The sequence below is a fragment of the Astyanax mexicanus genome, chromosome 2 (assembly GCF_023375975.1).
Source record: "Astyanax mexicanus isolate ESR-SI-001 chromosome 2, AstMex3_surface, whole genome shotgun sequence".
NCBI classification, from domain to species: Eukaryota; Metazoa; Chordata; class Actinopteri; order Characiformes; family Acestrorhamphidae; genus Astyanax; species Astyanax mexicanus.
Window position 1 is genome coordinate 1,953,702 of NC_064409.1, and position 15,490 is coordinate 1,969,191.

General features: G+C 35.7%; 1 protein-coding gene across 1 annotated transcript; it reads right to left on the reverse strand.

Annotated features, from left to right (window-relative positions):
- Window positions 1–661: 661 nt before the first annotated feature.
- slc25a3a (solute carrier family 25 member 3a) lies at window positions 662–12,511 on the reverse strand. The gene is made up of 8 exons (XM_022671744.2): window positions 12,269–12,511; window positions 10,910–11,085; window positions 9,861–9,988; window positions 9,601–9,780; window positions 7,763–7,944; window positions 6,395–6,567; window positions 4,077–4,187; window positions 662–943 (listed from the first exon to the last, which is right to left on the reverse strand). Exons 2-8 carry the CDS (start codon window positions 11,064–11,066, stop codon window positions 780–782), a joined length of 1,095 nt encoding a protein of 364 aa, XP_022527465.1. The 5' UTR covers window positions 11,067–11,085; window positions 12,269–12,511; the 3' UTR covers window positions 662–779.
- Between the last annotated feature and the right edge of the window lie 2,979 nt (window positions 12,512–15,490).

The window sequence follows — 15,490 nt, forward strand, 5'->3', positions numbered from 1 at the left end:
TTTCCCATTAAGAACCCATTCTGGAGGCTTTTTATGACTGTTTTTATGAATTATTACAATTAAATATACTTAAAATACTTAAAAAATGTTCTATAAATAGTTAAGTATAATAATTATTGCTTCAGTTGTTGTAGAACCTTTACATTATGTGAAGGTTGAGCAATTGGTTCTTCAGTAAAACTTTATAATAGATAACTAAGCAGGAACTAATCAATAATTAACATTAATAATAAGCATTAACACCTAAATACCTCCTAATAACTACCAAGGAGTACTGAGTAATTACTCAGTAGGTACTATTGAACTAACGATTATAGTAGATTACTTACTAATTGTCTATAGTCTCCTTCATCTAACTCAAATACAATTTCAACTTACAACTATAGATAATTAGTAATTAGTTCTGAAGAAGAAGAAGTCTCATTATGCCACAGTTAGTTCCTACCCTGCGATGTGATTGGCTGAGAGGCGTTCTATGAATACCGCTATCAGCCGGTAATGCACTGTAACCGAAGCTCTCCATGTATTACTCCGCCCACATACTCTGGTAACCTAGCAACGAACCAGCCACTACCAGGAACTGCCATCATACTTTTCTATTACCTATGGAACAGTATAATAAAGTGTTATTGGCTCTTCTATAAAATACACAACCATTGAATTAATTTTGAAATCTTTATTTGTAAGAGATTATTATGGAACACTTTGCAGGACCTTTCCCTCAGATGTGGAAATATGGTCTGTTTTTCTGGTTGTGGAGATGCTGGTGGTCAGAAGGTCTAGTGGGTTGCCAGAGCCAGCTTCTTCTTTAGAGACTCGGGCATCTCCGGGGGTGGAGGGCGGGGCAGGCGGAAGTACACCTTCACAGAGTCGTAGATGAACCACTGCAGTGCGGTCAGCGTGCCGATCATGATGATACGAGCGAAGAGCCCCTTCCACACACCTGCAGTATAAAGAAAGAATAAATTTAATTCTTAAATATTATTCTGAATGGATTGGCTTTATTATTTATTTAGATATTTAAAATTTTTTCCCATTTTTCTCCCAATTTAGCTAGGCAATGTGAAGTCAGACTCCGCCTCTTTTTGATCTGCTGCTGATGCTTTAGCATTGTCGAGTAGCATCACAGCGCTAATGCTCAAAGGAAAGAGCAGCGACTCGGTTGGTTCTGATACAGCTGCCCACAGACGCAGACTTGTGCTGATCCACATCACCCTAGGAGTGATGAGGGGAAAAAGGCCAAATGTGCTCTCTCTCTCTAGGCTCCGGCAGTTGATGGCAAGCTGCATGACCGGGATTCGAACAGCAATCTCCCGTTCATAGTGTCAGCGCTTTAAACTGCTAGATCACTCGCCGTCCCAATACTTAATAATTTTATTACTATTTTGTTTTTTCCATTTTCTTCCCAATTTACACGGCCAAATACCCAACCCACTCATTAGGACCCCCCTATCAATAGTGATGCCACAACACAAGGAGGGTTAAGATTAACACACGTCTACCCTCCCAGAGCACCATCTACCCACCCAGAGAGAGCAAGGCCAATTGTGCTCTCTCGGGGCTCCGGCAGCTGATTGCAAGCTGCATGACCGGGATTCGAGCCAGCGATCTCCCGTTGGATCACTCAGCGCCTTGATACAATACACTTTTACTGTCAGATTTCTCAAAAAATTGTCTAGCTTCCCATAACATCTCTATTATAAGTAAAGTATATTTTTATTAGATAAACTAACAAAAAAATATACAGTACATTCACACCCATATTAAACATTATCAACACCATGTGTTCTGTCCATCAACTTACACCCTTGATTAAGAAGCATAAATAACTGAATGTGGAATACTGTGGACTCCCAGAACCTGTTCAACTTTATTTTTGGTACTCTATTCTGTACTCTAAATCTATTTGATTTGAAGGGAAAAGAAAAATATATTTTTAATACAACACATGAGTTGGATCAGATAATATTCTCACTGCCTGTCTCTCCATTTAAAATAAAGATAGTTGTTGCTTAACCAGAGCAAACATTCAAATTGTCCCTTTAGAGACGCACATGTGTAAAGTTCACTTTTTTTTTTTGCGAAAGGTCCTAGTTTAAGTAAAGGGTCTGCCGCTATTGCACCACATCTGGGTAAGTGTTGAGTCATAGTCTGAGAAAAGGAGAACATCTCTTGGGGAACCTAAAAGAAGGAGAGTTCATCTGACAAAATCTGGTCAAATTCTCCATGATCTGCAGTTTTGAATGAATATAGTGCGCTGTAACATCAATAGTAGCTTACATTTAAAATTTAGATCATAACTTATTATATAAGGCTCTGGATTTGATATTTATAGGTTACGTTTGAGTAAAATTGAACATTTCTCCGAAATTCCAAATAAAAATATTTGGTCATTTACAGCATTATATCACAGTTTTTTTTCATGCATCTTGGCATCATGTTCTCCTCCACCAGTCTTACACACTGCTTTTGGATAACTTTATGCTGCTTTACTCCTGGTGGTTTGATGGTTTGTGATCATCCATCTTCCTCTTGATTATATTCCAGAGGTTTTCAATTTAGTAAAATCAAAGAAACTCATAATCTTTAATTTTTAACATGATCAGGATGTATCATCCGATATTAAGTAAACGTGCTGAGTTACGGAGCTGGGGGAGAAGCTGCGCAGAACAGAAACAGAAGTTTTACAGCTTAATAAACATCATTTAACCAGCTCTAATCAGACATTTCTTATATTAAAAATAAAATACATCTGTTTTCAGGTTAAATCCGCTATACAGAGCAGCTCCACAGTGGCTGAAGCTGTGGTTTCAGTTTTAGTGGTACAACTGTGTCCCCAAGTGGTGACTGAAGGAGCTGCACATTCACATTATTTCAAATAATGTTTCAGGTAATTTACTCTGATAATACAGACACTTCAAACATTTAAACATGTTTTTAAGTGTGCCAAACACACCTTTTTTATTCAGTGTTATTTTATTTTATTTTTTCTCCACATTATAAATGAATACTAAAGTTAATACTAAAGACTATGAAGGAACACATAGGGAATCATGTAGTAACTTAAAAGTGTTAAACAAACCAAAATATTCAGTATTACTTGCAGAATACTCTTTCTGAGGCTGGTAACTCTGGTGAACTTATCCTGTACAACAAAAAAAAAAAAACACTCCTGATGAGTGCCAGTTTCATCATTATAATGCTTTTAATGATCTTCGCTGTGTTTGCACTTGAGGATAAAACTTTACAAAGCTCTTGAAATCCTTCTTTTCAGATAGACTCACCTTCATTTCTTCCTAAAGTATTTTTATAGTTTTTTCTTTATTTAGTTGAGTAGTTGTTTCTTCTCATAATCTGGATTCGAACATTACTCAAATATTCACTATTCACTGTATACCTGTAACTCTACCTCTTCACTACTTTACTTTAACTGATGCTCTCAAACACTTTATTAAGAGACAAGAAATTCAAGTAATTAACTCTTGATGAGTTCAGCACAGCTGTTAACTGAAAGCCTGAATTCCAGGAGACTCTACCTCATAAAACTGACTGAGAAAATTAATGTCAAGATGTGTAAAACTGATCATCTAAGCAAGAGGAAACATTTTATAGAATGTAAAATATATAAAAAAACATGTTCTGGTTTGTTTAACACCTTTTTTTTGTTTACTAAATAATTCTAAATGTTCTTTTTTTTCATAGTTAAGATGACTTTAAGATAAGATAAGATAAGATAGCACTTTAATGATCCCAAAGGAAATTGCAGTGTCACAGTGCTGTACATACGACACACATAATCAAACATACATTAAGAAAATAAAAACAACTAAAGTTAAAGAGCTATTAGCACACAAAAGAAAAACACAAAAATAAATAAATAAGCATGGCTAATGAGGGTATTTTACGTGTATTCAGAAAATAAATAAATGTTATTACTAGGGGCAACAGTAACATGGAAGTAAAACTATAAAAAAAAAACAGTAAAATACTAGTAAAAGTAAAGAAAATTAGTGTTAATCTAAAGTGCAGAACATTTTAAAATAATTAAAAAACATTGAATTTAAGATAAAACTCACCTTTGGGCCCGAGTCTCTTCAGAACCTGTGCGGCTGAGCTGCCTTTCTCCTTGTTCAGTACAGACACCACTGAGTCAGCGGGGTGAGACACCACAGCGCAGAACACGCCGGCTACACAAACACAGAGACAAAGACCTGCAGTTCAGGTGACTTTAAAAAAACTAGAGCAATCCCAGCTGGAATTTAATGTTGAATAAACGTTGATCAATGTAGATGGTTGAATAAATGTTGACTCAACTGTTGATTTTAAAAAAGTGAATCAACAATGATATGGCAACATTGTTTCAACGTCATACATTCAACCTTTAATAAACCATAGCTCACTAAAATCAGAAAATCCTATAATGAACAAAATGTTAACAATAAACTCACATCACTGCAGTAAAGCAGTAAAGTGATTCAGAACGCAGCAGCACGTCTGGTCTTCAACCAACCAAAACGGGCACATGTCACTCCGCTGCTTATTGAGCTCCATTGGCTACCAGTTGATGCTCGTATCAAATTCAAAACTCTTACAATCGCCTACAAGGTGATGACAGTACAGGCTCCTTCCTACCTGCACTCACTCCTGAAGGCTTACGCTACCTCCCGGCCGCTGCGCTCCTCCAATGAACGTCGCCTCGCTTTACCAAACAAACATTCACACAAAGCAATCCAGACTGTTCTCATACAGAGTTCCCCAATGGTGGAACAAACTACCTTCCACTACCAGATCAGGAGAATCTCTCACTATCTTTAATAAACTCCTGAAGACAGAGCTCTTCAAAGAGCACTTACTCTCCTAACACCTCTAACAAACTAACTAATTCTAACCTCATCTCCTTCTTCCTCTTCTCTACTCCTCTATCCCATTATTTCCCTCTGACCTCCTTAAGGCCCTATCTATAGATGCTTTATTTTTAACTTCTATTATTTTTGTACTTAACCTCTTCTATTATTTGTACTTCAATATTGTAAGTCGCTTTGGACAAAAGCGTCTGCCAAATGTAATGTAATGTAATGTAATGTAATGTAATGTAATGTAAAGCTGAGTATAACGAACATTTATACCCACCATCACTACCAATCTGATTACTGAACATCTGATCTCAAAAACACTACAATAGTGAAACTATTAGAACATGGTGTTAAATTAAAAAGCAGTTACAGCAAATAGAAATAAAACACTGTGTTATTCCTCCATCCAAGCGTTTTTAGAAATTACATGGTGATGAAATATAAAATGCTGATTCAAAAGGCAGAAAGTTGAGGACATTATGTTGATTCAGCGTTAAAATTTCAACGTTAGCACAACCACTGAACCTTAAATGTTGATTCAGTGTTAACATTTTAACGTTTAAACATTGAAACAACAACATACATTACTTTAGTCATATTTCAACCACATTTCAACGTTGAAGGTCAGTTGTGTGCCAGCTGGGGTGGTTCTCAAACATTGTAGACCAGGGGTGTCAAACTCAAAGGGCAAGATGTAACTTATAAATATAACCAAATGTAATATAAAATAAATGTAACTACTCCTTAATGTTAAATATTTATGCAATTAAATCAGTACAGTTACATAGAAAGTATGTTTTGTGTTTGTTGCTCTGTTTTAACATAAACACTTTTAATTTGTCATGTTATGAAATCCACAAACTCCATCAATCAATGATTAAACTATTTAAGTTGATAAAAAAAAAAACATCAAACACAAGTTATTATATTAACTTAGATCAAAGTGTTTGGTATACTGAAAAGAGGATTAATTAGTATAAATACAGATGTAGCATGTCACAAAAAATGTGTAAAAAATTACTGCAACAGCCTTGCATCAAACTAATGAGATGCTTTGATTACAATGAACTACACTGCCGTGTAGTGGCGGTAAGACTTAAATTCACGGGTAACACAATCGACATGCATTGTGGGAAATGTAGTTTTTGGACAAAGCACGCTTCTGACCTATTTATTTTTAAACACTAAGGCCTTTCAAGCTCTCTGTTGTAGATCGTGTTCCACCTTCAAAACCTCCACAGGATTATTATATGCAAGCAAATTAGGGGTAAATGATATGGACAAATAATGCAATGTGCAATAACACTGTTGGATATCCTGATGTAAACGGAAAACACAATAGATTATACTGCAAATTTCATTAGAAATGCTTCAAAATAATTAGAAGTTCTTGACATTTGGAGATTTTTGCAATTTGGGTCCCTATTTTAGCAATCTAGTCAATTGCGTATCACACAGCTGGATTTAGGGTGTGTCGGTGTGTCTTGAATGAGAGTAATAAATGAAGATTATTTTCACAACTTTGTTGTTCATATACTCACCAATGTATCCTGCTACGAATGTGACCACGAGCTGTTCAGGTTTGGTGCATTCACTGCGAGGTTTAGGAACCACGTACTTATAGAGCGTCTCCACCGTGCGCTCGAAGCAGGCGAACTTCATCATGGTGTAGGGGATCTGCCGCAGCCACAGGGGGTACACGCCTTTATAGAACCTGTTGGAGAATGAGGAGGTTCACGTGAGATGTGTCATTATGCGTGTGGGATGAGGGATGAACCGCTAGCACTGCAGTTAGTGGCTAATGCTAATGCTGCTGCACCTAGCCTTAGTGCTGGAGAAACTTTACTAAAAACTCACCCTTAGACAAAATATTGGAAATCTAAGCTTACAGTAAATAAACTGAAGCGCTTTATTCACCCAAATAAACAGTTTTCAATGAGACAAATCTGTGTCGATTAACATCAAGCACTCATTTTATATATTTTAAAAAAATTCTACATTTAGAAGGGAAAAATGGCAACACCCTTGCACCTTATAATCCCGTGCTCTTACGCATGAAATATATATTACTTAGAGCAGAGGGCACCTAAACATATATAAAAATGACTTTACTTTAAAAAACATTACAGTTATTTATTACTATCTAATTATAATTAATCTAAACAGTGGAAATGAGGTTGACGATACCTGATTCTCCTAACAATGAGTGAACATTTTATAAATTCCATACTCATTTTACTTAGAAATAAAATGTCTTTTAGCAAAATTACTATCCAAAAGTCAGACTTACAATTACTTAAATTACATTTGTGGTATCTGGTTTATGGTCTATTCAGAGCTTCTTATACCTTTAATTTGGTAAAATATATATTATAAATATATATAAATATATATATATATTTTCCTTTTAGTACTTTTGTAGAAATTTAGGCCTGTCACTACAACTATTTTTGAATAGTAATTGTCACACCTGATACTGACATTGTAGTTCCTAATTTAATCCTTTCCCTTCCTGCCAATGGACATGCTCCTCTACAGAACTACAATTTCCAGCATGCATCTGACAATATTGCATATTTCGACTCTTTCATTTTTTCCATTAGTTTTCAGCTGTTGTTTATTTGCTTGTATTGATTTTAGTGAAGCATTGCTTCTGTTAATCCAGAGACATATTGAGGGCTCTTTTGAGATTTGTTTCAGAATAAATGTTTTTTATTATTTAAATAATATAAGCTTTGTGTTCACTGCTTACAAAACATTAACATATGAGTTTAAAACTGAAAATTTAAATGAAGTGCAGATGAGTACATGGATTAAACAGGTGTACAAGCATATATATATATATATATACACATATATATATATATATATATATATATGTGTATATATATATACTGATATATACTTACGCCCACACTCCCTCCTCAGCATGCATCTTGGGGGCGCACTCTCTGAGGGTGCTGGCGTAACCCGGCTGTGTCTGTATACGCACTTTACACGCCTCCATGGGGGCCAGAGCTATATCAGCAAAGAACTCAGCACTGGCCGAGGCAGCCAGGTACACCGATGTTCTCCACAGGTACGCATTCTCCTGATTTTAGAAAAGATAAATATGGTTAAAAGATTGCTTTAAAAGGCATGTACTAATTATTAAATTACATTTCATTTGGCAGACGCTTTTGTCCAAAGCGACTTACAATAATGAAGTACAAAAGTAATAGGAATTAAGATAACCCATTTTTAGATAGGGATAAAAGGAGGTCGAAGGGAAATAAAGGGATAGAGAAGTGAAGGAGGGGAGGAAGGAAATGGGGTTAGAAGTAGTTAGTGTGTTAGTTAATTATATCTTAATTAATCATGGGTGTGGTTAATTTTGGGCGTAACATGAATGAATAAACCAATCAGAGTGTCTCTTACTCAGATCATTCCCTTTAAGAGTAGATTAGGTGAGCTCTGTCTTTGGTGAATTGCTATTGTAACGGTGCAGCTACCTGGACGTGTCCAACAAACTCTTCTCAGCAGAGGAAACTGAGCTGCTGGTTGACGCTGTGAAGGAGCTCCAGCAGCTCATTTACGGGAACAGCAATGTTATTTTATTTACTATTCTGTTTATTGTTGATGTAAAAGTTGGGTTTGTGCTGCTGTGTGTTCATGTGTGTGTAATAAGTGGGGGTGTACGCTCGGCTCGGCACGGCGCCTGTGTTACCGAGATAGCGATGAACGTCTGACTGTTGGCGTCTGTCTAGGTTGTATTCAGTCAGTGGAGCTCCTGTGTTTTCTGTTACCAAGATAAACAAGATAAAACTCCAGAAATGTACCTGAACACACCTCATTTCCAGAACACCACGCCCATCAGTGTAGATATATTCAGAAGATCTGCTGCTGTTTGAACAAGTTGACGGGTTGCGAGATAGCAATGTGCATTGGTGGCACAGATTTGGCTTAGTGGTTAGCACATTCGCCTCTCAGCACTGGAGTCTTGGGTTCAAGTCCCTATTTAAGTGGAGTTTTCATGTTCTCCCTGTGTCTGTGTGGGTTTCTCCCACAGTCCAAAAAATATGGAGGTAAATTGGATACTCTGGGTTAAATGGGGTTAAATGTTGTAGTGCCCAATGCAGTCCTCCAGGTGGAGGTTGTTTCCGGTTGAGAGTATACTGTACGCTATTGGCTGCCTCTTTGTGTTTAAAAACGTAAAGATTGTAAAGCGTCCTTGGCTTTCTAGATAGGCGCTATATACATGCCACATGGTTCAAATCCGATTTTTTGCTCAGATCTGATTTGTATATCTTGTCGGTTCACATTCAGTGTAAATGTAAGTGATCTGTATCTGTGTGTAATGTGAACACAGAATCTGTTCCTGAATCGTCTCACATGCTGCACATTGATACCTGTATAAACGCCTCCTTCTTCACCAACAACAATAAAAAACCCTCATATTAGAGAGAGGAGAGACTCGTAGCTTTATAAAGGGAAATGGATGAGTTAGCAGCTCATATGTGGAGCATCTTTTGCTGGAGTGGAGAGTAAACAGTGCTCTGAAGTTCATGCTCAGGTCCAGGAGGTGAAAAAAAAAGGACAGGCGGTTTGCTTTTGCTGTTTTTTTTTTTTGCATATAGCTTTAGCTGCACAGCTGCACCAAGAGATGCAGTGTGGGAACGAAAGAGAGAAGCACGTAGCACTAATGCTAATGCTAATGCAGTCACTTCAGCCTGGTAATGTGAACGTAAGATAGCCTGAGATAGCTCACCTCTCCCAGCATGTCGTTGTACAGGGCTTTAAACAGCTCATAGAAGCCGAATTTGCAGAGACCCTGCATCGAGTATCCGATGAAGGTCGGGGCCCATCCTCGTCCCAAACCCCTGAATCCGTCCTCCCTCAGGGTCACGGAGAAACCATTAAAGATGGACTTGTATTTGTCTGGATCCACCTGAAACACAATTTACTTCAGTTTCAGCTTCATCTGACTGTAGGCTTATAAACGATCATGCAGGAAATACAGACACACACCTGGATACGGCATTTAACAAGGTCGAGCGGTACGACCGCCGTGTGCGTGAGCCCACAGCTCAGGATTCCTCCAAACCCACAGAGGGCGTAGTATTTGTTGGAGCCGTACTCACAGCTTACACTTGTATCTACAAACAGAAACACAAGCAAAACAAGTGTGATTAAAACTTGCTGGAATTAAAAAATACATAATTGGGCACAATTTGGCCATTTTTTTTGCTTAATTCACTTTTGTTGCAGTGGTTTAGACATTAATGGATGTGTGTTATGTGAGTTATTTTGAAAAAACAGTAAATTTACACTGTTATATTGTAGCTGTACACTGACTACTTTACATTGTATTAAACAGTGTTCATTTCGTTAACGAAAACTATGACGAAAAATCTTTGTTGACCTATTTTCATGACAAAAATGAGACGAAAAAACGAAAACGAAATGTATTATTAAACAGTGATCGAAAAACATCCGTACAGAAGATTGTATATATACAGGTGTTGTACAATGAAACTGAAACACCTGGTTTTAGAGCACAGTAATTGATTGTGGTGACGGACAGTTCTGGTGGAAACAGGAGAGTTGAGGTGCACATTGAATTCTGATTTTATGCTTTTTGGATACAATCCGGGTTAGCACCCGAACATCCCTTTCAGACAGCTTCCTCTTACAGCGTCCACAGTTAATCCTGTTGGATGTGGTTGGTCCTTCTTGGTGGTATGCTGACATTACCCTGGATACCGTGGCTCTTGATGCATCACAAAGACTTGCTGTCTTGGTCACAGATGCTCCAGCAAGACGTGCACCAACAATTTGTCCTCTTTTGAACTCTGGTATGTCCCCCATAATGTTATAGTGTGCATTGCAATATTTAAAGCAGAACTGTGCTCTTATCCTGCTAATTAAACCTTCACACTCTGCTCTTACTGGTGCAATAATGTGCAATTAATGAAGATTGACCACCAGGCTGCTCCAATGACAGGTGTTTCAGTTTCATTGTCCAACCCCTGTATATATATATATAATATATATATTTATATAATATAATAATTTACCGTCATTAAAGGAGGCTGCAACGAGTTCACGTGTGGGTTTGGGTGTCACAGCTTTCAGGTGGGGCGTCTGTTTCCATTCATCCCCCTGCTGGAAGGAGATTATCGGAGAGTGGAAGGGATTCGCCCGGGATAAGTGCGTTAGCGTAGACGGGTACATATTCAGGTCTGAGGCTTAGCTGGGATAAAAGAGCAGAGAGACAGGTGAGGGAGGAGAGGAGCGTAGTATCAGTATCAGTACTTGAAATACGATAAATAAAAGTAAAAAAAAGTATTAAAGCAGCCTTTTAAGTAGTTAAAAACTCCTCGGGTAAAGAGTTCCTAATGTTCAGATTATCACATTTCCATCCATCAGTAGATTCAGGTGCTCTTTTCTCTTTGGTTATCTATTTTTTCCAAAAGTAAACTGATAAAACAAACACATTAGAATGTATAGGAGTTCATGGACTAACACAACAGAACTATATATTAATTATAGAATTATACTAAAACATAAAAAAAGCATAAAAAAAAACTATTTTAAGATTAAAATATAATTGAGACACATTGTAGATGTTTGACAACTGCGTTCAAATAGATGTGATCAGAGAAATGTGACCAATTAATCTAGAATCTAGAATCAATCTTAAAGTTAAGATTGATTTTAAATAAAAAATTAAAAAAAAAACACACACACTATTACATTATTACATTATCTCATTATGTCTATTCATCCACTTAGGAAGCACAAATGACCATATTATTAGACTTAACAGCCTTTATAATTATAAATATAACATATATTTAACATTTTACAAAAAATAAAATAGGACACAAGCTTTTCTTCCAAGTTTTTTCATTTGTTTTTGACAATTTTAATGAAAAAATCCCAGATTTAAATGATTAAAAGGGAAAGACAACAAAAACTGAGATATGATATCGGTAATTTGCAATTTTGCATTCTTAAAACTTAACTTTAGCAACTAGAATCACTCTTTTACTCACTTACACCTAAATATTAGATTTGTTTTAAATACAGTGGACATTTTAAAATCGAAGAACTTATTTTACCCATATGATTAATCTTTATTCTAAAGTTAAAAGAGTAAAAGAAGAAAAGAAGACTGGCATTAGGCTTAGCCAGTTAAACATACAAATCTAACACTCTGTATAAAGCTTTATATTAGTAGTTAAATATATTTTATCAGCATATAAGATACTCCCAGTTATTAGGGGGTAAACTGCACTGCATTTTTTTAAATTAAAAAGTGCAAATAGCCACAAACTTAAAATAATAGTAAAACAAACTGAAAAAAAAAATGTATTTCATATATTTAAATGCTCTAAATCAGAACACACACACAATATAAAGGTAGTACTCACCTGTTCACCTGTTCAGCGCCTCTGACCAGGCTCCTGTCGGATGACCTCGCTCTCTAAACCACTTTGTCCTTCTCTGACGTCAGAGAATGAAGCATGGAGGTGTAGAAGACTGGCTTTACCTCACCTGGGCAAAGGTGAATCAGTGATGACCCCAAAAATGTTCAATAAAAAAACATATATATACATACCCTTAGGAGATATAGACTGTAAAAGGCAGAACTACACTAAAAACTAAAAATACATTAGCAGGGTGGAAATTTTAATAAAAAATAAAAAAATAAAAGCAAGTGGAAACCTTCAGTTTCTAATTTTATAAAGAGCAATGAAGGAATAAATGAATTATTGACATCGTTCTGAAAGTGTAGCCACGCTTTCTTTCATCACACGATGAGAAGAAGATATGGTGAGCACATGTTAGCGTTTCTGTGTTTCTACTAGAGCTGAGATTTCCCTGGTTAGCCGTGGCAGCAGAAGGCATAAGGAGATTAGCTCACTCTTTATAGAGACTGACTGACTGACTATTCCTGGCACGGCGGATTGATAGCACTCCTGTAGTGGAGTAAAAACCCTCCCTGCAGGAGAGCATCACTCTCTCGCACAATCACATGCATTCATTATTCTGTATTTAGAAGTATACACTGTAAGCCCGGATAAGTCGAATTTACTTTAAAAATGTGAGGAAACCGGTTGCCTTAAAAAAGTTAAGTAATGGGTAAAGAAAACTAAAGTTAGCATAACTCACAACATCAAGTTATTACAACTAAAGGGAAGTTGATTTAACGTTTTTGTTTTGGTTATATTGTAAGACCAGGTAAGTTGAGTTTACTTTTTTAAGGCAGCCGGTTTGCTCTTTTTTTAAGTAACGGGCAATAAAAATTTGAGTTAGCATAATTTAAAACATCATGTTATTACAACTAAAAAGGGACTTTATTTATTTCTAAGGTACCCCAGGGGGAATCATTACACACTGATGGTGAGTGTCTGATTAGTCAGAAACTGTTGGACACACCCAGTATGCAAATAGATTGTGACAGAAGCCAATAGAAAAGAAGCTGTTAATGGCAACAGACTAAACTCCAGTTATTATAAGTTGGTTCAACTCAAAGATCTCAGTTTAAATGTTTATGTGCCCACAAATGTTCAACTAACTCAACAAAGTTGAGTATAGTTTAGAAATATCCAATTTAATGTAAAACAGACAGTTCAAACCACATATGGGTTTACAGTGTAGATACTAGTGTTTAACTAAATACTTTACTGTAGAAGTTTAAAAATTATCAACTCAATCTTTTTACTCTTTCAGTAAAAGTGTTTAAAAAAAGTACTGCTTTAAAAACTACTTAAAGTATAAAAGTAAAAGTATTAAAGTAGCCTTTTAAGTAGTTAAAAACTCCTCGGGTAAAGAGTTCCCAACATTCAACTTATCACACCACCATCCATCAGTACATTTGGAAGCTCTTTTCCTCTGTTTTCTTCTTCTTTTAAATGTAAAATTATAAAACAAACACATAAGAGTGTATAGCAGTTCATGTGCTGACCCAACAGAACTATAGATTAATTTTATAATTATACTAAAACATTAAAAAGCATTAAGAAAGACTTTTAACCAACCAATCTAGATTCAAGTAGTTAAGATTAACTTAAAATCAAAAAGTCTCAAGTCTGGCCACACATTATCATACTGTTATATTATAACATTATTTCTATTGCAAGAATAATGTAGAATTGCAATTGCAAGAACTTCTGTAGAAGTTGAAAAAGAATCAACTCAAGTTTTTTACTCCTCTTTAAGTAAAAGTGTAAAAGTACTGGTTTCAAAACTACTTAAAGTATAAAAGTAAAATTAATGTAATGGGAAAAAAATATAGCCATTAAGTATATAAGCTTAGTTCACGCCCACAGCGTCCTATAAAGACATGTCATCTGCTGGTGTTGATCCACTGTGTTTTATTATCAAGTCTAAAGTCAGAGCAGTTTTGTTTTCCCACAAAATCTTACAGCACTTCATATCTTACAGCTTCCCTCTGCTGACCACTTCTTTTATGGAGATGCGGATTTCATTTTCCAGCAGGACTTGGCACACTGCCCACACTGCTAAAATTACCAATTGGTCTTTTATAATATTCAAATATTGAGACACTGATTTTTGGGTTTTCATTGGCTGTAAGCTTTAAAATCATCAACAGATTCAGATTTTAAACAAAAATTCTGAAATAAAGTAACTTTTCAATTATATTAATATATATTTTTGAGATGCATTAGTATGTTTATACTTCTCTACATCCAATGTAAGGAGTAGAAAGTTCATTGTTACTTGATAAATAGACAGGAGAGTAAAGTTTAGCGTTTACTATAAAGTTTTTATTTTATTTTCTACAAATTATAACCATTATTTTGTGTCTCTACGGTGTAATATATATATATATATATATATATATATATATATATATATATATATATATATATATATATATAATATATATATATATTATATATACACACATACACAGAAAATACAGTTTTAAAAGCCCACCCAAACTCCTGTCCTTAGCTTCCACAGCTTAAAATAAATACTTGTCTAAAAATACTAAGTATTTTTAGAGAAAATATACAGAAAGGCCAAAAGCTGCTGCTTCTCTGATCAGCACTTTTTAAATGTGACATTAATCAATATTATTAATAGCATAGGTTGGAATCATTGAAATGTTCTTACTGTATACCAGTAATGCAAAAAGTCATGGGATAGCAGTATATATAAATGATTGTGACGAAGTGGTATCTCTTGGGGGATAGCTTGCAAATGACCACATATAATGCATAAGTTGTGAGGTGTTATCTTGTGCCTGAGATTGAACACTGGATTAGCATGCTCATATAGCAAGGCAATGTGATTTATTATGCGAGGAGGTTGTTCTATTTTTATTTATGTATACATTGCAAAAGGCATTACCACCACAGTAGACAGCACAGTGGGTGGTAATGATTGTGACTGGCAGCATCTGGCTAAAACTGTCTGTGTAAATACAAAAATCACCGTTCTACAGCTTCTGTGGGACCTAAAACAAGTTCTTGCTGCAGTAAAATGTGAAATGGCACAGTGTTTTGCTGTTTCAATACAGTAATTTCTTATTTTTTTAGGCTGGAGTTGAGGGTTCTTGTCTTCTTGAGACTTTTTTAGTGCTAACGTTGACCCTTTTCATTTTATTAATCTCTAAGTGAACA